This window comes from Astatotilapia calliptera, chromosome 15, assembly GCF_900246225.1.
Source record: "Astatotilapia calliptera chromosome 15, fAstCal1.2, whole genome shotgun sequence".
Taxonomy (NCBI): domain Eukaryota; kingdom Metazoa; phylum Chordata; class Actinopteri; order Cichliformes; family Cichlidae; genus Astatotilapia; species Astatotilapia calliptera.
Window position 1 is genome coordinate 11,636,292 of NC_039316.1, and position 25,044 is coordinate 11,661,335.

Below are 25,044 nucleotides of genomic sequence, written 5' to 3' on the forward strand. Positions count from 1 at the left end.
ATCTATCTATCTATCATTTTGTCTCTCTCTCAGTGTGAGGTACATTAATAACAGTGAAGTTGACTGCCTTTATCAAACCGATGGATGGCGCTATTTATTCAATCCCACCCCCCACTTCTCAGTTACCAGTCGCTGATCTGGAACCAGCCAAGCTGCGCTATTCAACAAGGATATGAAGCTGAAAGAGTCAACAGCAGACATCAGATCAGTGAGGAAAGTTTGGGGTGCCTGAAGGAGAGGATACATTATAGTAGGCTAATAAAAATTTTGGGGTTTCTTCTGTGTGATCGCTTCACGGGTGATTTGAGTGAATATTTATGGTAATCTTGTAAGGAAAATTAATTTGAGCTTACTGAGTGGTGGGTAGGTCTTTTAAACGGGCTGGGTGGGGGATGTTAAGTATGGATCTTCATCAACAAGAGAAAGAGAGGGAGAGAGGTGGGGATGGTTGCGAGCATGTTGGGGGGAGGTCATAGATGCCGCATGGTTAGAAGAGCAGTGATAAAGCTCAGACGACGCATCTGCATCTTTTCTACTGGAAGACTTGTTTATGGGGAAACCCCACATTTGCAGCTAAAATGCTAGCACTAATTCAATTTTTAGACCTGGTTTGTGGAGGGTAGATATGAGATTGAGCCGTCAGTGCCTTTGAGCTTGAGCAACCGTTTGTGAGAAGTTGGGAAATGAAGTGAGAGAGAGAGAGAGAAATCACCTTTGGAGCAGTTCAGAGGATGTTTTTTTTCGGATCTGTGCCACAGCCTCAAAGGAATCTGTTGGTTCAGTTTAAAACAAATCAGTCTGTCTCTCACGCTGCTGCAGCTTATGTTACAGAGTCACTATAAAATATTCATCCATGGAAAATCTCTTTGATTCCAGACGGTCACTTGGCTTCATGCGCCATGCAGGTTAAAGTCAGTTGAAACATGTAACTCAAACTAGAGCGTCGGGAGACCTGATGTCCAGCAGGCTGATCTCTACTTCACCCTACATTTGCTCTATCAAAGGAACACCGGGAGAAACGCTTGGTCTGCCTGTGCCATCTCATTCATTCACGGCGAGAGAGGGAGAGAAAAAAGGGAGCATGTCCACTTCCTCCTCTACCTCTTTTACAGGTGAGTGCGCTGAATTTTACCAACATTTTGCCCTATTTCCTCCAGCTTAAATCCACCCTCCTCAAGAAAAGCCTTGATTGAGACTGGCTCACCTATATGCTGACCCCCCCCCCCCCCCCCCCCCTCCCACTACCATTCCCTGACCTGAAATGACCGACGTTACCCACCGTGAAGACTTGATGGATTGGTTCTTTAATCAAACGTAATCAAAACCGATTTGACGCTAAAGATGCGCACAAATGCACCCAAAAGATTGCTTATCGTTTTGTTTTAAGGGAAATTACGCATTACACAGTTATTTGTATAACAACAACTGGAAGTCTTTAAAGGGAACTTTCCTCAATACACGGGGGAAACCGGAAAACAGCAATTAAGCAAACAAGATCCATCATCACAGGATCTCTGTTAACCACTTTAAGCTTTATATTATGATATTTAAGGAGTATTAGCGTTGGTTTAGCAGATCTATCGATTACATTGTGGGTGGATGCTCAGCTTCTCCATTTGTTTGACTAAAACTTCAGAAGGTTCAGTGAATCCAGGAGCAAGAAAAAACAGTCATACTGACCCGCTGAAGCCCCGCATAACAACACGACAAAATAATCCAAAAATAAATTGGAAGAATGCGATATAGATGCGTGGCCCCATTGTGCGCAGTTTTTGGCGCATCGGCGGTACAAGCGCTTCTTCTCTAACCTCCCCCCTCTCCTCTCGCTCTCTCTGACGTCACTGATATTTCATTCAGATATTTTCACCCTGTTTACTCCCGGTGCAGGAGCCTTGGCCGGATAGTTAGACTACCACTACGTGATTTACCGCCCATAAAGTTTACTTTCGTCGCTTTTCTTTCTCTTCCTCCCTCAGAAGTAAACGGGAAATTCATCTCCTGAGACCAAAAGGTAAAAGAAAAAAAATATGGCTGTTGGAAGTGTATCAAATTGAAAGTCGCACTAAAATGCCTCCAGTGAACAAATATCCAATCCTAATTTAAATGGAACGGGGTTTTTAAAAAATCGTATTTTACGATTTGAAGCATGAAAAACGAAGGGAAAGTTTTTGAGTTGCCCCTGTGGTCAAGTATGAACCACACAATACGCGTGTGCTTTTCTGTGCTGTGTGAATGTTTTTTTTCGTTGAGTCTAAATATTTGTTAACGAAATCTGTGAAGAAAACAGAGGAAAATATTCGATGAATGGATGAGAAAAAAAATATCAATTCTTCTTTGTCTGCAGAGAGTCACCAACATCCAGGGATGGAAATTAAAGTGAGCTGTGCTTCGAATTTGAAACTAGATGAAAAAATTAGAAAAAAAAAAAGTCATTTCTTGGCGTGCTTTTTCTTCTTCTCTTAAAACACTCCATAAGCATATAGTCTTCTGGTCCTAAAAATAACCCTGAGGGGAGATGGCCCCGCTCTGCCAACACTGTTTATCCATCCTTGTAAACGATAGAGAAAAGTGAAGGATTGGTAGCTGGAATGCATGAGGTAAACGACAAAAAACAACCCCCTCCTCACATAAAAAGAAAAAGAGAAAAGAGAGAGGGACTCAATGAACCCTTTGAACTGCATTGACAGCAATGCATGGTAAAATGCAAGTTTCCTCTGGGAGCCTACTTGGTGAAGAGTGGGGGTTGGGTGAGGTTAGCTGGGGAGAGGGAGTTCAAAGTCTGCACAGAAAGTTGGTATTCAAACAACTCAGGAATCTGCATGTGCTCATAAATATATAGTTCATCTAAGACAACTGAAGATCTAAATGAGCCACTGCACTGATCTTTCCTTGCAGGCTTAAAAATAAAGAGCAATACAGATGAATTAACATTTGAACAGGTTTTAAAAGATGGCTTATAAAAGATGCATTTAAACAGAATATGTACTGGTATGTGACTTCCACTTGGTTTTCACTAAACCCCCAAAACACAATTAAATGAAAAAAAATCTCTCTTTATTTAAAAAAGAAAACAAAATGCTCTTAAGATCCTATAGTTTCCAGCTTGGATGCACACATTTCTTTCCACTGATTAGAGCTATTAACTGAGAAAATAAAGCAACAAGAACAATAAATCAAACAAGCCTAATCCATTAAAAATATTACATTTGTTTTATTAAATATATCTATGCAAATCTTATCAATAAGCCAAATAAAACAAACCCAAGACACAGCTTCTCAATTCTACACCTGAAATTATTGCAGGCCTTACAGAGATTCATATTATGCCATTTTTTTTCTGCTCTCATGATAAATTTGTACTCGTAGTGCTGAACATCATATATAAATTGTACCATATTGAATTGGACTGTACTGAAAATAAATGAAGCCTCATTTGTATGATGTTGCATTGTCTCACAGAGACTATTGTGACATTCAAATTGGAACAAAAACCTTAGATGCACTTCTCCAAAACAGCTTATTTTTATATGAGGCAAATTTTTACATCACCCCTCTCATCGCTAGTTGTGATGAAAGAATAAAAACCATTCAGCAACTCACACATCTTAAAAATAGGGCAGTTCAACAAAGCGCTCCACAGAACAGGTGGGGATTAGATCGATATAAAGATACAGCATGTATGGAAAAAGCTATGGAAATAGAGAGAGTAAAAAGACATACAAATGGGTTAAAGTGTTGCTCCTGCTTTGCATTCAAACAAATAATAAATGGAAAAAATGCAGTCGCTTTGTCTTAAAAATGTATTTTTGTTACATAAGAATTAGCTCTTCAACCTTTTTTCCCCCGCAAACATTCACATAAAAAGTTTCTTCTTTATCAGTGTCAGCTCTCTTTTTTCACATGTAGGGAGGTACTAAAATTAGATCATATCATAAGAAATGATATTAAACTAAAAAAACCCACAAACAGTGATGTTGGTTTTAAAACGAAGGTCGTCTGCAAACAATGAGCTGCTCGGCTCATTTCAGAAACAGATCATTTCCTAGCAATATTACAGATGTGACATGAAGATCCTTTTGTAGAACTTAATATGTGAAATATTTTCAGTGCTCATCTTCATGAATAGAAGTGGGAAAAGTACAGATCCTTATATAAATGTAAATGAGTGTGAAAAATGTATCTTATTCTGTAGCATGACAAAACTAGTGCAGAGATTGTTACAAGTTTTATGTTCGGCTTAAAAACAATCTTCAAAAAAGAAAAGAAAAACATACGTCAGTTTGTAGATGTCTTTGCAAAGTCTCAGTTGAAAAGTGTTCTTCTCTTTTTTTATCGCCACAAATATAATGAAAAGGTTTGAAAGTAAAAGAGGTTTCAAAACAGTCTTATCTTGTTGCATAAGTGCAAACAAAAGGCGTGACTGTGGATCTGTGGCAGCTATAAAACAAACATCTAATGCAAAGAAACAAAGTTTGAAGTTGGGCCATGTCACTTTTTCAGATGTAGGAACTTTAAGGTTTTTTGTTGTTGTTGTTTGTTTTGTTTTGTCACGCTGTCAAATGAGAAGCTGCCTTCTAACTTCTCCATCAGAAGGACGTTGAGAAAAAACAAAATGTTGAAAACTTTCCTCTGCTGAAGCTTGAAGGCAACCGATCAAACTGAGAAAAATCTGAATTTTCATAAATCATAAATCTGCATAAAGAAAAGTATAAAAGAGATGGACATGGGTTTAAAACCAGTTGAAAACCAACTATATGTGAAGAATTCTAGTTTGTGTCGTTTATGAAAACAAACTACTTAGAACATCTGCAAAGCTTTACTTTCACGGGTTTTTCTGTGCCTCTGTACCATTACAATCGTTAAGGCTGTTTCACAAGCATTTCATGAATCAATTTGTTTTTCACAGGTTTAAAGCACACCATAAAATCTTCACTAACAACCATTTTGCTCTTTCAGTTCCCTCTTTTGACCGACAGGCACACCAGAGCCTCCCATATCTAAATCATTCCTTGTCATTCTTTTGCACACTTCGGTAAGCTGCACTGCGGTATTTTCCGCTGACTTGTCCTAATCAGAAAGGTCCTGCCAGGATATGAATGAGTGGATAACATCTGACAGTGGTATCCAATCCTGTGACCCACACAGTAATTCTATGGCTGCTGAGGAGGCCTCCACTACAAGCATCTTCAAAAACAGGCCTTGTGCGCGGGGGCTGGGTTGGACGGATTGGGGGTAGGGGCAAAGCTTGCGAATTCCGGAGGGTGGGCTCTTGAGCGTCGGTGGGTGGAGACAGGCTTGTTGTTGTTTCATTCCTCCAACGTGTTTTTCCTCTTTCCTCATACTCGCGAATAACCCCTCGAGAAACGTCCCACCAAGGCAGAAGTGAGATAAGATGGAAAGTTTCTCATTGGGCTTGTTCTTGTTGTTGATCTGCTCCGTGGGCTATTCTTCTCTTAAGTGATCTATGCTGTTGGACGTAAACCATGTCCAGAATAGGAAGTAAGACGTGTAGTGGAATTTAAATGTGCTCAAACTTGATTTAATCCAGCTTTTGTGTTTGTTTTGTGGTTTTAAACATACTGTGTTTTAACAGTACCATTTTAAAAAAGCATATTGAATTGATACAAGCCACCTGTGTTAAAGTTCTCTTTAAGGAAGCTTAGTAATGCCACAAAAATCTCTTTAAGTTTGAATAAAAGTGGAACTTTAAGACTCAAACTAAGTTATTTTGTAAGAAGAAGAAGGAAAAACAAGACTTAACAATTTCAGCTCCAAACTTTACTGACAGCTTCATAGTATTTCTAAAAGCATTTCTAACCCCCCCCCCCCCCCCCCCAAAAAAAAATAAACAAAAAACAAAACAAAAAGAAATGACCCTCCCCCGCTGAAAAAGAAAAAGAAACAGACAGAACTAATCTTGGTAAGGAACGTATCCTCATGACAAACGAGGCTCAAGACTTACAAATATCTGCTTTGCTTTCTGTCAGTTTTCCAGTCACATTCCAAAGCTGTGAGTTCAGCTCTCCTCTGGTGCCCACTATGATACTGGGAGGTAACTGGTTGTGAGTTAGGAGCATGAGCACAAACACATGTCCATGCATGAAAGTGGGAAATGATCATTTGCACTGTTTTGTAAAATTCACAAGTTCTAGTTTCCAGCAAAACAGGTTTAGGTTTCTTAGCATAGCTGGATGTTATTTCTGTTAAAGCCACAGCTGCATTTCACCCTTTTGAATATACACTGGTGTGAAAGTCTGAAGTGAGCTGTGCAATGCAAACAAAGGCTGTAATAAGCTTACGTATTTTAATGGTGCTGTGTTTACTTTGTATAAAATGTAGAAAAGTTAACCCTGTCTTGAAAATCTTTTAGAGTTTGGCTTTGGTAATAGTAGGGTCTGGAGAAGAGATTCAAACAAGCAAACAGTAATAGAAATCGACAAAAAACAAGCAGTAAAATAAAATAAATTAAGAAACATTTTTTTGATGAATTTTCTTTGTTAAGTGATGCTTTATGTGTGAATTTTCACCCATTTAACACTATTTTTGTCACCCCGTGGAGGTCTAAACAAACCAACAGTAGACTAACATATTTTAAACATGTACGATTTTCTTTGAATTTACTTAATTTTTATGAGTCAAAATACTCAAAGTAAAAAAACAAACAAAAGCCACACAGGACACACTGCTGTACTTCCACGTGATGATGGGAAGATCTATGAAAACAAGCCTGCAAATCTGTAGGTTAATCAGCTACACCCATTAGGGGCCTAACTTCATCATTTGCTTTTGATTGTAATTGGTTGATTCATTATTTCCTTGTTTTTTTGTGTGTGTTTTTGCTGTTGTCATGGCCACCCTATTATTCCGCAGAGTTCATTAAAATGTAATTTAATCCCATCCAATCATCTAATCTAATCTCAGTGCATAATAGCCTTATGTAGCTACACCAACCCCTTTTGATACAGGACCTCAACAAAACACATTGCAAGCAGTGCACTGCAGCGCATAGCATATCATATAGCACACGTTACAGCTTGCAGCTTCCCACAGTGGACGTGGGTTGTTTTATGATCTACACAACTATTGGGCGCGTGCTGTTGATGGTTCCGAGTCCAGTTTCCCCCCCACAACACACACCCATTTTCCTCTTTGAATCTTGGGACAGAAATGAGAAGCAAGAAAGCATGTAATTGACAAAGTCACGTGTTCTCACTACGGGAACGGGCACAGCCAGCTCGAGAGCGAATGAGAGCGAAGACGAGAGCGAGAGAGGGAGTGAGAGAGGCAGCGACCGAGAGAGAGAGAGAGGGGTAGAGCAGTAGGCTACAGAGGTGGTGTGAGTGAGGAAGGGATTGAAGGGAAGAGAGAAAGACATGACAAAAATATCAAAAGGCAGAAAGCACGCCGTACCATGCGAGCTAAACTGGTGACCGATGGGATCGAGGATGTCGGATTAATGGTGACTACCGCAGCCCGTTTTCGCAGAGGAAGCTTCTCTATTGCAACTTGGGCGCAGAGGGTCCGCGGGGAAACATGGCCGAAGGTTATTCTGCAATTATTTTCTATTTTCTGCTCTTAGTTTTTTTGTTGTTGTTATATATATATATATATACATATATTTGCTCCACGTGAGCTCGCGCGAGAAGGGAGAAGGAGGCAAGGTGCAGCGTGATTATTGTTCCAAACCTAAAAAAATAAAATAAAATAAAAAATAAAGCCTGAACCGCCACACTGCCGAGCACCACATCTAACCACGTCTGGCAGCATTAAGATAGATCCACTGTTAGAGCGTATATGCTTTTCAAGCCAGTAGTAAAGCTCGAGGAACCATGTGTACACCTGCCCTTTTTTCCTTATAGCATGCAACTCCACATCAGGAGCGGGCTGTAGATGCACGAGGAAAACCCTCCACAAGTTACACCACTGAGCATGCCTGTGCACGAATCAGAGGCATTCATCTGTCATGGAGTAACAACTTTTCCCCCCCTTTTTTTGGTTGAGGGAATGTCTGGTTGACGCACATCGGTTCACAGCACCACGCGTCCCTCTTCGCTTATGTGACATGTGAAAAATAGTATAGGAAATTTCTACCGGCCCTGAACTTCGCATAGCCTGTACTTGAAGTGGAGGGGATTCCCCTCACGCTTCTTGGAGAAGTTTTCTTTATTTCTTTTCTTTTTTTTTACGCAACAAAGCTCATTAAACTTATATAAACGTGTATGCACGCAGGGCGGTGAGTGTTGAGCGGCGTGTCTGCGAGCACAAACAAAATGTTCTAACTCGCCTCTTGTACTGCCCGCTCGTTCTACAGGAGGGTCGGGTAAAGGTGGCGGAGAAGACCCCGCCAAGTCCGCCGAGCAGGAGGAGGACCGCACTCGACCTCAGGTCCTGTCGGGATCGGGCTTCTGCAAATGGTTCAACGTCCGGATGGGATTTGGATTTATCTCAATGACCAACAGCGAAGGGAGCCCCGTTGACCCCCCTCTGGATGTTTTCGTCCACCAAGTAAGTTGATGAAAACGTACACACAAGCACCGAGGAATACGCGTTTGCGTCGTGGTGATGTGGTGGGCATGGCCTCATCCGGATTTTCCTTTCTTTAAAAAAAAAAAAAAGAAGCGTGGAAAAGCGACGAATGATTGAATACTTTTTATTTCCTCTGCCAAAAAAATGCTACTGTTACCTCAGATCCCATCTTGCTGTCCTCGGGCCCCTTTTTAATTCTTCTTCACAGCGATAGTTACACTGTATCATCCGGATGTTTCGCCTTGCCCGACACGTTACTGTGTAACAACATGCTGTCCACATGCTTAAGGGACAGGAAAAACCAAACCAAAACAAACAAACGACACACACACACACACACACACACACACACACACACACACACACACACACACACACACACACACACACACACACACACAAAGTTTTCCTCTGAGGCACACGTTTAGCTCTCCCTTTGCTTCTCCCTGTGAAGGGAAAGGAAAGAAATGTCGTGTGGATATGACACGGTTAGTTTCACACTTGGCCCTGTAATGGACAGCAGAGCTTGCTTGATATCCAGCCAGCTAACATGTCGGAGAGCGTGTTTTTTTTTAACTCACTGCTGGGCTCTGTTCTGGGAAGGTGGATTTTGCTCAGTGCTGTTGTTTGCTTGATGTACTTGAACCGTATGTGCAGTTTATAGAAACATCCTTTTACTTTCATACCGAATGGTGACGTGAAGCAAGCCTGTGTGTCCCCCTCCCACTCCCTCCGCGTGTACTGCTGATTTATTGTGCATGGAGTTCATTTCAGAGGCCTTGTTTTTGACTGCTACAGAAAACAAAGAGCAGTGAAGTCCTCCCTTGTTTTAGCTCCCCTTTCCCTCCGTTAAATCGCCCTTTTTTACGGTCCTATAAAGTGCCTTTAAAATTCTCGAGGAACGACAGACGACGAAGAGAGGCATTTTTGTTGCCATTTCATTTGACACACTCTCTCACTTCATTGTAGAAAAGATGACTCCACTGATTACTATAAGGCAAATTAGTAGCACTGGGAAATATGGATTATAGTTGCATAAAGGGATTAGTTTATTTAGGTAAAAAAAATATATATATAATGTAACTCAAACACTTACAGTATGTTTTTTTCAAGCTGCATGCCAGACTAAAAATAGAAAGTGGGACCACAGTTTCACATGGTTTGCTATCCAATGTCTTTTTGAATGGCATTTGAGTGTGTTCTGCACCAGCAGGGTAGTTTCCACCTCTCTGAGCTATGCTGCATTCAGCTCAGTTTTTATGGAAAAATAAATAAATAAATACAAATAAAAAAAAAATAGATATATGTACATTTCAAATTGTCCGCAGTATTTGATTGACCAAATGTGTTCACTGCCATTGAATTCTGACAGCGGTAAAGCTGGTTGTTTAGTGCATTTAGTTTGGCTATAAACGTGATAATCGAGAGTTATAAAAATATCTGGATTAAAATCCTGGAGTAAAAACATTCAGTGACTAACAACAATATGTTGAGCTTTGCTTCATGCGCATCTTCATATGCACGTAATAATATAGCCTGACATGTATTTCTACATTTTTTGGTTAACATTTACATGTATGTGGATGTTTTCATGCGCTCTTACTGCGCCTGCATGAAACAAGCCCAAGCTCGGGAAAGTGGATGACTACAGCACTATGTTATCAGATTCTGATTGATACGTTCACATTGTGGCTTCATCAACTGAAAGCACTGCATCTGTCCATACACTCCAGACTCCTGTCTTCCCTGCTGCTCAGAGATGTTTTAGGAGTGGATCAGGCCATCAAGGGTGAATAAAGGTGTGCTCTGGGAAACAGTCTTAAGAGCTGAGCAGGAGTCTAACAAAACACTGTGTGTCTCAGTAGTTTGTAGCCTATAAGGCAGAAAAGGCTTGTGCGGTATACTGTTGCTTTACATAGGAAAAATATTTAGATCCACAATGCAAGAAAGGCTCATTAGGTACTGTGATGATGGCGGTGTATAGATGAAAATGTTTGCAGAGCTGCTCTGTTTCATTCATTCGTTTTTTCATATTTTGGGAGGATGGTGGGGACCAAATTGTTCCTAATATAGCTTTTTGTTAAATTATAGCATTCAGTGAATCATATGTTTACACTCGATCATTTGTGTCCCAGTGTTTCTGGCAGCTGTACGCGCTCACAGTGACACGACTGTCATTTAGCACAAAGGGGAAGACATCGTGCACTCATAAACACGCTGTCATAATAAATGCAAACAACCCCGTGATTTCTTTGGAAGGATTCACACTCGTGCATTCGTATTAAATCGGTCACTCATTCTCTCTGATTGTTCCACCCTCTCTGTCTCTCTGCTAGCAGCCTGGAGCTATTTGAATATATTGATGTTATTTCCAGGTTTAAAAGAAATGTTCAGATTTGGAAATATTGAATACAGATCTGGCCTGTTATATCTTAAGTAGAAAATTATTTAAAAGTCTTAAAGCCATAATAATTGTTTTAGGATGCATTTTGTCATTTTTAATCAGTGGCAAGCTCACAATCAAACCAACTTAAAACAAAGGTTATGAATTATTTTACACGTTTGTGGTAAAAGGGTCGTTGTTGAAATAAAACTATCAGAAAGGATGCCGATTTATTCTTGCACAACATTGACCCTATCCGCATGATAAAAGCTGAGGTAAGAAAGATAGGGAGGGGAAGAGGGAGCATGAGGACAGGAGGAAGGGGGGAAGAGAGGAGGAGTTTCCTTAAGAGAGGGAAAGAGGAGGGATGTGGGAAAAAAAAAAAGTGTGGGTGAGGGGTGGGGGTGCTGGGCTGGGGACGGCGGTAGTCCAAGAGGAAAACATGAGTGAGAGGTTGGAAAAAGACGAGCGAGTGGTGGAGCGGGAGGTAAAGGAGGGAGGGTGTGCGCTTGTGTGTGTGTGTGTGTGAAAGAGAGAGTTAGTGTGAGCCCCCCCACCCCCCAGAGCACGAGGCCTCTTCCTGGGAGGCCTCTTCATCACGGCTCCTATCTGATCGCTTCCTTTCGGAAGGTGTGAGAGAGTAATTAAGCATCTTCACTCTCTCCTTAGTGATTCCACTATTACATTATCTCTGTGTGTCAACCACTTCTCTACCTGGGCTGAGTGTTTTTTACTATGTGTGTGTGTGTGTCTGTGTGTGTGTTGGGGGGGGGGGGGGTCTCTCCTTGGGCATTCTTTAAAAAGAGGAATTTCTTAAAGACAAAAAGGCAAGAGGGTAGGCGAGGGGTTTAGTGGGTTGGGGGTGCTGCCTGCCCTTTGTCGGTAATCAGTTTGAAATGTTGAACAGTTTGCTGTTGCTATTCTCCTGAAACCCCATGAGTTTATGAATCCCTTACGAATGTGTGTGTGTGAGTGTGTGTGTGAGCACTTCTTACTTTCTGCTTTCAGCCACCAGGTTGTCGATGCCTACGTGTGATCCGTTGAAAAATGTTCTAGGTTTTTGATCATGCATGTGCGCACTCGAGAGAGAGAGAGAGAGTGTGTGTGTTTTGTGTAGTGAGGTTAAAGTGGGCCCCTAGTGAGATTAACCTCTGGTCCGTGTCACCGTTTGGCATGCAGGCCCCACCCATCTCTGCCTGCAGATAGCCAGTATCAGGCTTTGTGTCTCCTGCAGCCACACCACTCCACTCACCCACACCACCGCCACCCTTCCCGTCTTTACATCAAATAAAGCAAAAGAAGAAGAAAGACAAGTCATGTGACTTCCTTTTGAGGAGCTGGTCGCATATAGCGGATGTTTGATTGGTAATTGGAAGGGTGATGGAGTAGACACAGAAGGGCTACAATAAAAAAAAGAGCAGCAGTTCCGCTGGTCATGTCAGTATGAGCTGATTAAGGATTTAAGCATTTAATTAATCTATTTTTTTTTTAATTACCAGGAATGAAAAATTCCAGGAGGCTCTTTCTAGTTCTTTCTTTAATATTTAATGTTCTTGGCTGCTCAGTTCTTCTATGCAATGCTTGATAGATTTTAAGGGCTACAGTCTGCAATTTGTTTTTATTTATTAGCACTTTGTTTCTCCATTGATCATTTTGTCCTAAAAAATGACAAAGAAAAGCATCAAAAAGGAAAAAAATAATAATCATCAAAGACCTAATTAATTAATAAAACAACTGTTACATTTCCGAAGGATAGAGAAAAGTTAGATTTAGACACAACATGTGTAAACAGACGTTTAAAAGCTTTTCTTTTGGAGAGATTTGCCTGAAACGGTTTTAATTTGCGATAATCTATAGTCAAATTTCTATTAAAAATTGCTAGAGAGACAGATGAAAGCAATTTATATGTAAAAACACAGTTGTTGCAAAGGCTCAAATAAAAAAATAAAGATAAAGATTAGAGCTATTATAGTAAATAAAATGTATAAAATCCCTCAATTAAACATCTGACTACATTTATCTCATGTTCATCTCTTTGTATTCATGTTAGAATTCATCAGATCCGAGCTAATAACCAGCACTCATTTTTGTGTCATGTTTGTCACGCATTACATCATCATCTGTCTACTTTGTTAGATTGGGTGAGTTCAGTGCCAAGGCATACAAAGAAAAAAAAAGACAGCTGCTGTTTTTTGCCTCTGTAAATGGATTCAACTGTAAAACCAATTAAATAATGATTGCAACTCAAATTGTATGCACTACCAATGTACACGTGTAAGGTTTGAAAGGTTTGCATTGATCCATCATTTTTCCTAAAAGAAAACGTGAAAAATTCAAACCTTTTAAAAATGATTTCTGTCATTTTAAATTTATGATATATTCCATCATTTGTTCTTTTGTGAAAGTGACACCTCTTTAAATGGCTGGCAGTGAATCTTTGCAGTGACACTGGACTGTTTCTGTTTTGAATAGGTGCAGTTATTAGCAGGCTGTGTGCTTTATCACCAGTCACCTCAGTGAGGTTCATTTCCCCCTCTCATGCTGATAAATGTACCAGGATGATCTAGTGCTTCCTTCCCCAGATCAAATATTTGGCCCAGTCATAATCGGGGGTGTTGGATGTTGTTAATTTGAAGCAGGGGAAACATGAAGGCTTTTAACTGTTTGATGGGGGCTGGGCGAGGTTCAAAGGTCAGAGCCACTAATGACAATGTGTTGAGGAGGGCTGCGGTGTCACCGACATAAGAGCGGCTCTGTTGGTGGTTTTCACTGGCATGTTTGTGTGTGTGTGTGTGTGTTTCCTCTCCCTTTCTTCTTTGGTTTATATATATCCTGTTGGGTTATGTCCATCTGAGCTGATCTAGCCCAGCTTTATCCACTTAGCATTTCCTGTGTATTAAAAGCTACTCAGTGACACCAAGCCACATGTTGACCACCATCTCCCTCTACTCACTCACCTCTGCACATTCCCGTTCCTCTTAGAAACGAGCACAATACCCTTCTCCACCTCTGATTTAAGGCATCCCATAATTAGCCATTCCATAGCTGGTGGTCGCCTCGGAGAGAGGCTGGTGGAGGATGGTGGCTCTCCTCTCTCTTGCTTCCCCATCCCCTCACATTACAGCTTCCTGTATTGATTGCTGGGTCTGGTGATGACGAGGGCCGGCTGATGAAAAGGAGGGCTATTTCTATTTAGGATGTCAGTGTCGATATTGATCTCTGGCTCTTTCCTACACACACACACACACACACACACACACACACACACACACACACACACACACACACACACACACACACACACACACACACACACACATATATATATATGTACGGTAACATGCATGAAGACCTAAAGATATTTATTACACATAAGGAAGCTTGCAAGCATAATCAAGCCCTTTTAGAGTATCTTTCGATCTTTTTGTTGGATAGGTTTCTTCCGTTTAAGGCATGGTGCTGGCTGCTGGTGACCCTTAAGTTTAAGCACAGAGTGGTGGTGTGGTCTTCCCAGCAGGCTGGGGGTGGTGCTACGATGGTTATACCACTGACCTCAGGATTTCTCCTGCTGACCTGTGGGGTTCCTGATCAAATGGTGGTTTTGTTCCTGGCCTCCCCCAATTCCAGCCACTGATGAGGAGTTGCTCCTCCATTGGAGCTGAACAGAATGCGGTGGAGGTAGTTCCATGAACCCCCACCCCCCACCCTTGTCCTCCTCTTCCTCCAGATTCCCACCCATATCCACCTCCCTGTGCTAAGCCACTCCCCCATTTTGTGTTAGAGTCTCTCTTGCTCTCCTTCTCTCTTTTTCGTTCTGCTTGGCATTCTTTCATTCCCTCACCTTAGCCGTGCCCTCTCCTGACCTCTTTGCGTAAACTGAAACGGGTCAGGACACCCGCCAGGTCACTTGAGAGGAGGGGACTCAGGTTGCAGGTTCTGATTTGCGAAGTTTTCGCACACACACACACACACACACGCTTACACATGCATAGAGCAGCTCGGAGGCACACATGTATATACAGATCCATATGCTGCAGTTTATTACGTAATTGCAGAGACTGAGCTGTTGCGAGTGAACGCGTCAGAACGTATCTGACACAAACATGATGCCATAAACTATATGGAGGAGATTTTAGTGTGTGTGTGTCTATGTTCGTTTTCCTGCATTTCTACAGAACAAAAGGGGATGTGTGGTTTCCTCACTGGTGCATTGTGGGAATTGAGTGAGTTGGAGAGGGGGGGGGGTAGAGTGCTGAGACAAACCACTCAACTTTGACCTGGAGAGACAAGCTGCTTCTGGACTGAAGACAGGAGAGGAAGAGGAAGGGCTCGTGTGCCATAGTCTAGAGACCAGCTGATGTTTATTTATCATTATTCTGAATATATTGTGTTTCATGGGGGATGGGCACAACCTTTTGTTGTCTTTTTACTGATATCTGCTGAACAAATGCCTTTTAGCCATTCAGATGGTCTAATGATGGCAATTATAAAATCAATTGGTGTTTCCATTTGAATGACCAGGATATAGCTCGGCTGTAGCTTCTCATTTGGTTGATTATTTTGCTGGTATGAGCAGAGAACTTTGATAAAAGAATAGGTTAATGAATATGGAATCTTAACATTATTACTATTATTATTTTGTAACATAATGTTCTGAGATTGATCATGATGCTGCTTGCTTAGTTTGTGACTCTCCTCACCGTCCCTTCTGTGTTATTCCCTTTTTTGCATCTGTGGTGCATAATCTTTCCTCTTGCTCATTTCCATTCCCTGATTCTCATCTATTCCTCAAAGCCAAATCCAATAGCTGAATGCCCAAAATGGATGAGTCTTCCATCACAAATCGACTAGAAGCAGAGTGGCCTTGGCTGTAAGTCTCACTTACTGCAGTGGGGGAATCAAGCAGGACATCAGAGGAAGAATGAATGAGTGAATTTTGGACATTTTGCTTTTAATGCTAAAAAAGGCGATTTTCTCTTTCGAATAAATTGTTGAAATGTTCAAATGTGGGGAAAAAAAGAAAGAATTGTTTAAAAAAGGTTAAATATGAAGTCACAACTCTTCCGTGTATATATCTATATTTTCTGAGGACTAAACTGAAAACCTATTTATTGTTTTATTATATAAAAAAAGTAAAGAAAAAAATTGTGTATTATTACTCATTGTGAGAGAGGCCTTTGGAATCCAGATTAATAGCTATTTGGTAAAAGTTTATGTTTCATATGTACTAATTTGTGTTTAATATATATGAAAAAAATCAAAATCCAAAAATCTCTAATGAAAAAAAAGATTAAAACGCAGGGAAATAACATAATTATATATCAGCATTGTTCAAGTTTAAGAAATTTGATGGCTTTCTAAAACTTTTTTTGTACTGAACTATAAGTTGTAAAAATACCAATTCTAAAAAAACCCTAAAAACAAAAACAAAACAACAACTAATAACCTTTATTATTTGAAACTGAAGTTATTTTTTTTTCATGATGTCAAAGTTTGTCTTTGATATCATTCTTTTAAGGAATAAAGTTCAAGTAAAGGGAGGTAAAGATAAGAAAAGGGAAAATATAAAAAAAATGCAACTTACTTAAATTGTCTAAATTATATATATATAATTTTTTAAAAATGCACAAAAATTACTTTAAAAACAGAAAGAAACGAACATAAACTGATTTATTTAATGTAGAGTGGATATTTTATTTTTTCTTATCTATTTGAAAGTTTTTCTTTAATCCTAAGAAAGTCTTGGCGTGACCCTCATTTACCGAGTGCTGTGATATGTGAGTGCCTTTAGAATACATTTTATTAAGCATTTTTAAAATGATTTTTTGAATAACTGGGTGTTGTAATAACGACAGTTTGTGTTACCTGAATTTTTAAAGGCGACCTAACAGATCCCAAGAAAATGTATTTGATTGCATATTCTTACATTGAGATATTCTTTGTGTTTGCGGTAGGTTTTGAAGTTTTTTCCGCTGTGTGAAACAAGGTTAAATGTTTTCCTTTTTTTCATACTTGTTTTCCTGAAGGAAACAGAGACATATTAAATGTATTTCGTTTCACTTCCATTTAATCCACGTGGTATCCCAGTGGTCATTTATTGTACAGTGGTTTTCACATGGACAATTATCCGAGTGCAGTGAGTTCAAACACTATTCTTAGTTTGTAATTAATTCCCACATCCTCTGTACGTCTTTCCTCTCTCTTAGGTTTTCATCTCTATCTACAAACCACCTATAGAGTGCCTTCAGCTTCCTGTAACCTCAGTCGCTGCAGAAAAATGCTGCTGTGCACAATTTCTCTCCTTCTTCTATAGTTTCACATCTATATCATCTGATCATTTGTGCCTTTCTCTTCCTTTGTCTCCTACATATCTGACTCTACAGCATGCACTGCTTTTACAGATAGCCTGTGTGTTATTTATAGGTCTTGATGTATAGTAGGTAGTAGGTTTGCTCTGCACACTGCATGCCCATGTGGGCGTGTGTTTACCTATAAGAGCCGCAGGGCTTGCTGCGATTCATGAAGGTCACGGATTCTGTGCCTATCAGCCGTCCGCGCTGTGCGATCAACAAGACATAAATCATTGTCCAGTGGTTATGTAGTAACTAAATCAATATTTCCGATCATGTAGATAAGATGGATGGTGGATGCTTTAAGAAAAAAAAAAGATTGTATAGGTGTAACATTCTTGTCTTTTAAGCCTGCAGAAAAGGAAGTGGTGTCTCTGCGAAAAGTAGATAAAGAGAGTAAACCAAGGACATATCATGTGAGATAAGTCGCTCTGTGGAGCAACCTTCACGGCAGTTGGTACAAACCACATATAGTCAATCCACCATGTTTGAAGTAATGTATTTGCCTCTCGATGTTCATTGTCTGCTAATACTTGTTGTGTTCGATGCATGTGGCAGTGTGTAAAAGCCCACCTCGTGGACTTTCCCGTGTTAATAAAGTAAATGTTGATTCTTGAGCTATGTGGAAATAAAAGGAGTTGATTGGGGAACTTTTTGTGTGCAGACGTAATAATATATCTGGCAACTGCTCAATGTGTAGATTTAACCTAATGGGTGTGGGCTTGCGTAACATTAATGCTTTATCTTATGCAGACAGAAAGAGGAACTAATCCATTTTCACTGAAAGATTGCATTTTCTGCCTAAGAAGGGGGCTGTCTTTATGTCTAGCTGCATACTGAAGGCTATTAAAGTGTAATAGCCTTTGTCAGTTTCCATGAATCATCAGGGGTTAAAAAAATATTCAATATAACCAACAAAGGTAAAACGCACCCTGATACTGCTGTATAAAAAGCCTTTAAAGCTAACATAATAGAGATCTTTCAGTTGCCTTTAACGAGCTACCTTATTCAGTGACGTGGTTTACTATTATAAAAGAATCAGATTTACATTTTCCTGGAACAGTTTTGCTCTTACAAAATCTAACGTCCTATAAATTAACCTTTAAAGATTTATGTTTGTATAGGCTTGCAATTATAATATTTTAACCTAAGGGAAACAAATGCTTTGACATTAAATTTAAAGCAATTTCAACAAACATGAGCCCTAACGTGTCTGATACTCTCGCTTATAACACACAGGGCGTTATCCTACCTACACACTCTTGTGTCTTGCATTTGGCAATAAGCATCTGCCTCTTTTAAAGGGATAATTGCCCTTTTTTATTCTTCCAACAGAGCAAACTAGTGATGGAGGGCTTCCGCAGCTTAAAGGAGGGTGAGCAGGTGGAGTTCACCTATAAGAAGTCCTCTAAGGGCCTAGAGTCCCTGCGGGTGACCGGACCTGGTGGGGGACCCTGTGCAGGCAGTGAGAGGAGACCCAAAGGGAAGGTCCCATTGCAGAAACGCAAACCAAAGGGAGACCGGTAGGTTTTTATTCATTTTTGAAACAAAAAAAATGTATGTGTATGTTTTGCGTCTGCATGAATGTAATCACACGTATGCATGGTTTTCCTGAAAATGTGAAATACGTGAATGCGTATAGGTGCCTGTGGTTAGCTTTGAGAAAGCAAGACTACGCTGTAGCAATAGGAAACATATTCTATACGTACAGCTACCCGCAGTGAGTGGCTTCTGAGTGGGCTGAGATTATAGATTAAATCTATTCAATCCGCCTCGGTACATGCCTGTTGCTATGGTTATTGTGCACCATAATAAGGAATTGAATAGGGCACTTCGCTTGCCATTGCCGCTATTTTAAATCAATTTGCCAGCTTTTACATTAGAGACTATATTAGCATGGGGGTAGATTGGACCTATATGCATCTCAATGCAGCGGTAGCCAAATCAATTGTTTTGTCCTCAGTTGAATCCTGAAGGGAGCTTTGCTGAAATCTGCAGTGGGAGCCATAGGGAGTGCCTTGAAAACGCTAAGCAGAGTCCTCCTGTCCTCCTACTGAAAGAAAGTGCCCTCATTTGATGTGCGGCAAATCCTGCCAGGTAGAGTCTAAGTACTGTATCTGTTGTGGGAAGGTATCACATGATTTCAAGGCTACATTTACATGAGAAAGTGTAGCGCTGGCACCCTTTATGTTGCTGCATCACTGTTGCTTCAGTGCTCCAATGCAGCACTATTGTGTTTTTTTTTTTTTTTTAATAGTGGTAAAGAAAAGCATTTGTTAGAAAGGAAGAAACTGTATCTGACAGAGAAGGCTCCCTGATTGGTTTACACAGCTGAATAATTCAGCTTATTTTGGATAATTGATCCAGTGTTAGGTCAAGTGTCTGTCTTCTGCTAATGTGGTAGCAAGGTGGTTTTGGATTTAGTGATGGCAGGTAGATGTGTGTTTCTGTCTTTGTGAATGCTGGTCAGTGGGAGCAGCTACTGGTGGGTTACGCTGCGGGTTATTCTGCTATGCAACGGATCATTTCTTTCTTTTCTCTAGAGCTGCTCAGATCACGTTGTGTAAAACTGTTCAGTTTAAAAATTGAGTAAACAATTCATCGGTTGTGGAAATAGTGGCTAAAAACTTTAGTGATGACAGTGCTGATTTTTTATCAAACAGAAATTAGCAGAGAAGTCGATGTTTAACAGTAATTGTTGAGAAATGTTCATCAGCTGTTGCAGAATTTTCTTTAAACTAATTAAGCACTCATCTGTAACCATTTCCCTGAAAAAAAAATTTTCCATTAGCATTTAAAGCTCATTAGTCTTAATATGTGATAAAAACATTCTTCAATATTAAACTTAAAGGACATCCAAATATTTTGAGCTGTTTTGTCTTCATCCAGGTTTTTCCCAGTTTGATATGAAATTTAGTTTTTCAATGTTTTCTCTTTGTGTTGCACGCATTTGAATCAAATTAGCTGAGATTAAACTGTGCTTTCATTACACTAAATGAGTGCATGACCTGAGACATACAAGAAATCTGAATTACATGAGTGAATATTTTAAACTTTAAAACCTAAATTCTCCAATAAATTGATGGATTTTCATGCTACCTCGGGATTTGAACTATAATTAGTATATAAATATAATTATTTAATTGCACGAATTAATTTATCAGATCACTGTACTTGTATGAATCCAGGTTTTGAGGACACTTACTAATTACCTCTTAAAACCTACCTTTAAGTCTTTCTTAATTAATGTCACAGCTTTTAGTGAGGTAGCAGTCTTATCTGTAGTCTCTATTATATTCTTTATGGTTTATTTATTGTAGAAAAATAATACTTTTTCTTTACAAAGAACAATTAAACATTGCATTAAATTTTTCTTATTTAATTCAAACAGCCAGTTGTTATTTTATTGGATGCAAAGAACAGGTTAAGTAAAGACAATTTATCTGGTTCCATAGAAAAGGCCGTCATGGTTCAATTTCTTATTTAGTGGCCACAATTTGCAGTTGGGTCTACTTGTCAATTCTTATTTTGTTAATTGGCAATCAAATCAGATGCACCTTAAAATGTGTGCAGTAAGCAGTTATTTCATAATGATAAGTGGTTGAGTTTTGCACTGCTGCAGTAGAAATTTAACACAGACTGATGAATCCAGAATCATTTGTTCTAGACATCATTGCCCAAGAGATATTAAGCTTTTTACACCAGGACATTATTAAAAACCTGAACGGTGACTTGTACGTGACATAAAGCCTTAAAAAAAAGAAAAAAGAAAATATGACAAAAAATATTTATTATTTAATGCAGTGCAAAGAGAACTGATGGCATCATGATGGGCTAACATTTTGGTCTAATTTCTCTTCATGCTTTTATTGTTGCCATTTCATTGCTGGCATTCTTTTCAGAGCTAATAATATAATGCAGTTTGGCATGCCACAGCGGCCACACCAGACCAAAATCATATACAACACTCCCATCTAGTGGGGAATTTTAGTTGGAGCCGACATTTCTACTCCGTAGTGCCGATGATGGACAAGAGTGAAATAAAATCTTTATTCTTCTTTTTTTAAAAATTCTTCTTCTTCTTCTTATTGTTATTATTATTATAATTACCATGTTAGAAATGATAGTTATTAGTAGGGCCATATTTGTTGTAGTTTTGCCTTTTTAAATCAATCAAGTGTGCCGATTTTCAGCTTTAATTCAAAGGGTTCAAAAAAAGTTTGCATTAACTGCTTAAGAATTTCAGTATTTTAAAAATACTTCCATTTGTTATTTAAATTATTATATATAACACTGTATTAATTGTTTAAAAATAAAGCATTTTAATGTCCCGGTCAGATCTGTTGCTTCATTATTTCATGACCAATAAAGCAGACATATCTGAAGTTGGTTCCATGTGTTGAATTTGTATTTTTCACTGTGATTTTAAATGTGAGGCACAGAGAAATGTCAGTGCAAGTGAGGGACGCCAAATATTCTAAAAACAAATGAATGCACCGGGTAATTCAGCAACATCAAGAGATCAGAAAAACCAAAGGAGACAACTAATGTGCACGACGACAGAATTACTTTCATAGTGAAAGAAAACAACCTCACAACATCTAACACTCTGCCAAAGTCTACAATCAAGAGATGCCTTCATGAGGGTAATTACAGAGGCCAGATTAGACATTACAAGAAAACACCTTAACGAGCCTGCACAGCTCTAAAAAAAGATTCTTGAAAACAAGATTAGCTCGTGTCATAATGATCGAAAGAGAAACGTATGGAGAAAGGAGAGAACAGCTCATGATATGAAGCATACCATGATCCTTGCCAGACATGAAGGAAATATTATGGCATGAGCATGTACGGCTACCAACCACTAGTGTTTACTGATGATGTGACCACTGATAGAAGTAGCAGAATGAATTGTGACATGTACACAGCTATACTCTTTTGTTTAAAATTAGCCAAATGTTGGTAAACTGATTGGAGAGCGCTTCAAAGTGCAAATGGTTAACGCTCCATCGAATACTGCAAACCAAGACTTTCCCTATGCTAAGAAATGGCGTATTCTTCAGTGGCCAAGTCTCAACCTAACCTGATCTCAACCTAACTGAACATGCTTTTCACTTACTGAAAACAAAAGTGAATGCAGAAAGAGCCACGAACAAACCTAGCAGAGCATCTGAAGGGAAGACACACAGCCTTTGGTGATGTCATTGAGTTCTAGGCTTCAGGACTGCCATCTGCAAAGGATTGTCAAAAACAGTCCTTCTATTTAAAATTATTCTAGTTTCTCTAATTATCTTTGGGCCTTTGCAAATGGAAGGCTGTATCAACTGCTATAACTCCTATACAGTTGTGTCTTTGTCCAACAAATTATGGAACTAACTGTATTTTAGCCGCAAAGTGCTTGCAGATTCAAAACTACAAAGTCTGTTTTCTGTTTTAAGAAAAAGAAAAGGAAAAGCTAAAAACAAAGATCCTGTTCATGCTTTCTGTTCTTTTCTCCTCTGTCCCCTGCAGCTGTTATAACTGTGGAGGTCTGGATCACCATGCCAAGGAGTGTGGCCTGCCCCCCCAGCCAAAGAAATGCCACTACTGCCAGAGCATCACGCACATGGTGGCTCAGTGTCCCCACAAGGCGCTGGCGCCCGCCACAGGCTCTCAGGACCAACATGCGTCTACCTCGGCCTCTAGCCCAGGGACCGGGCCTTACCTCTCTCTCCCAGAGGAAGAGGAGCGCTCTGGCTCGTCTCCTCTGGAGGGCTCCTCCTCTTCCCCCGAGGAGCCCCATACACAACGTGGCTCTTGGACCCAGAGGTGGAGGAAATCCTGAAATAGTCCATAGGGGTGAATCTTTCACCGCTAGCCTCTGACACCTCATGTCTCCTCTCAATCAAGGTTACCTGAAGCTCCCCTCATCTACCTCACACCTGTGAAAAATGGGAGGTCTTTATTCCTTTACTTTTATTGTTTGTTTTTTTTTGTTGTTGTTGTTTTTTTTTTACAATTTCTAACCAGCGCAGCTATGGCAACGATCAGTGGGGTACGTGATGGGCAAGAATGTGTGTGACTGACTTGCAGTCATTTGGTGCAGCTATGGCAACCACGGCTGGAATGGTGACTGCAGGGGATCACTCTTGTTTCAGTCTCTGCAGCACGAGAGTGAGAAAAAAAACAAAAAACACTGTATAAGTCTAGTCTTGATGATTGTTTTTGCCTTTGTACCCTTGGACCTAAGTGTTGGCCATTATGAATGCTTTTTCTCTACACGACTATCTTGCAGATTTAAAGCCACAAAATATCCTGTAGGCCTAATCATTCTGAAAAATCATGATGCATCCTTTTAGCACACACAGTAGCTCATCTTAAGAAGGATTAGAAGAAGACCTCAAGACCTCAAGACCCTCTAAGCGATAATCTAGACCCGCAGGACCGTTAGCTTGGCTTCTAAAGATCTTTAGGGAAACTTTATGGATCCCAGAGGGAATTTTTTTAAAAAGACAGCCAGCTGCTAGATCACACTCTATACTTCTTAAACACTCACATACATACATGCATACCTCTTATATGATATAGACCGGACCAACTGATTGTCAGACGTCAAACATGTGCAAGACTGAGAGAAAGCGCGTGTCCTGTGCGTGTTACGCATGCTCGAACAGAAAGCAAAACTGTCAGACTGAAGCACCTCTTCCTCAGGTGTGAGTCAACACTATTAACCCTTATGTTTCCTATTATCATAGATAGACACAGTCTATGTAAGACATCATATAATCCATCTAGATCATAGTTTAGATTCAAAGTAATGAACCGATCATTAGATTTCCATTTTGGTTGCGGCATAATTAGTTGAAAATAACATCACAGTTTATAAATTATAGTATAAGTCATTTATATATATATATATATATATATATATATATATATATATATATATATAAAGTCACAAGATATAATTAAAATTCTATTAACTTTAAGTAATGCATTTATAAGGAATTAGCTCTGATCTATAGGTGTATATTGCATGAGATGCTTTGTTGGTGTGTGAAAACTCTCTCTCTATTTAACCATTTTCATTCATGACAAATCAAACTGACTTTAAAAAAAAAGCCAAACTCCATATTTTCCCTTATTTGCTAAATCAGATACTCAGAAATCGCCTTTGATACAGCACAAAAGCTCACCGTTTTGTTACAGGTGTAGTACCAGACCATTATACTATCTTTGTATCTTATTTATTTAATACCTCACTAACTATCCTTCTTGAAAAATGAATGTCAAGCTGTTTGCTCTCCCAGCCGTGTTACAGTAAGATCGAACCACCTGTTCCTCTTCCATCTGTGCCTACCATTTGTTAGCCAGCACCAGCCAGGTTAATGCGCAGTCCTCTTTGGGATGAGGTGACATCACTGCTGCTGCTTCAAACTCACTGAAACAAAAAAAAAGGAGAGAGAGAGAGAGAGAGAGAGAGAGAGAGAGAGAGAGAGAGAGAGAGAGAGAGAATAAGAGTGCTGCTTTTGGTATAACTTGAATCCCAAGCATGGCTTTAGTGGCACTTATTTGTGACCTAACAACTCTTCTCTGACCATACTGAATGTGAAAAGAGCTTATCTGAAGTCGACTCCTCACACAATTCAAGTTGAGTCGCTTTGGAGTTGTATCTTAATGTTCTGACAAATCAAATAACTTTGTATGATTATATCAAACTAGCGTGTGTGTTTTTAAAAGCTCTAAGTAGACAAGCAACATTTTTTGGTATATTTCCATACCAAAGAGTGTGGCTTTATTTTGTTT

General features: G+C 39.6%; 1 protein-coding gene across 1 annotated transcript; it reads left to right on the forward strand.

Annotated features, from left to right (window-relative positions):
• Positions 1-7,287: 7,287 nt before the first annotated feature.
• Positions 7,288-24,111, forward strand: lin28b (lin-28 homolog B (C. elegans)). Its single transcript, XM_026142976.1, has 4 exons — positions 7,288-7,543; positions 8,312-8,505; positions 18,595-18,782; positions 22,771-24,111. The coding sequence occupies exons 1-4, from the start codon at positions 7,534-7,536 to the stop codon at positions 23,081-23,083; spliced, it is 705 nt and encodes a 234-aa protein (XP_025998761.1). The 5' UTR covers positions 7,288-7,533; the 3' UTR covers positions 23,084-24,111.
• Positions 24,112-25,044: the final 933 nt, after the last annotated feature.

Excerpts from the sequence above, each read along its gene's own strand:
- lin28b (XM_026142976.1), top strand. Across the intron at positions 8,506-18,594 it reads TGGATGTTTTCGTCCACCAA|AGCAAACTAGTGATGGAGGG; the intron begins GTAAGTTGATGA and ends TTCTTCCAACAG. Across the intron at positions 18,783-22,770 it reads CGCAAACCAAAGGGAGACCG|CTGTTATAACTGTGGAGGTC; the intron begins GTAGGTTTTTAT and ends TGTCCCCTGCAG.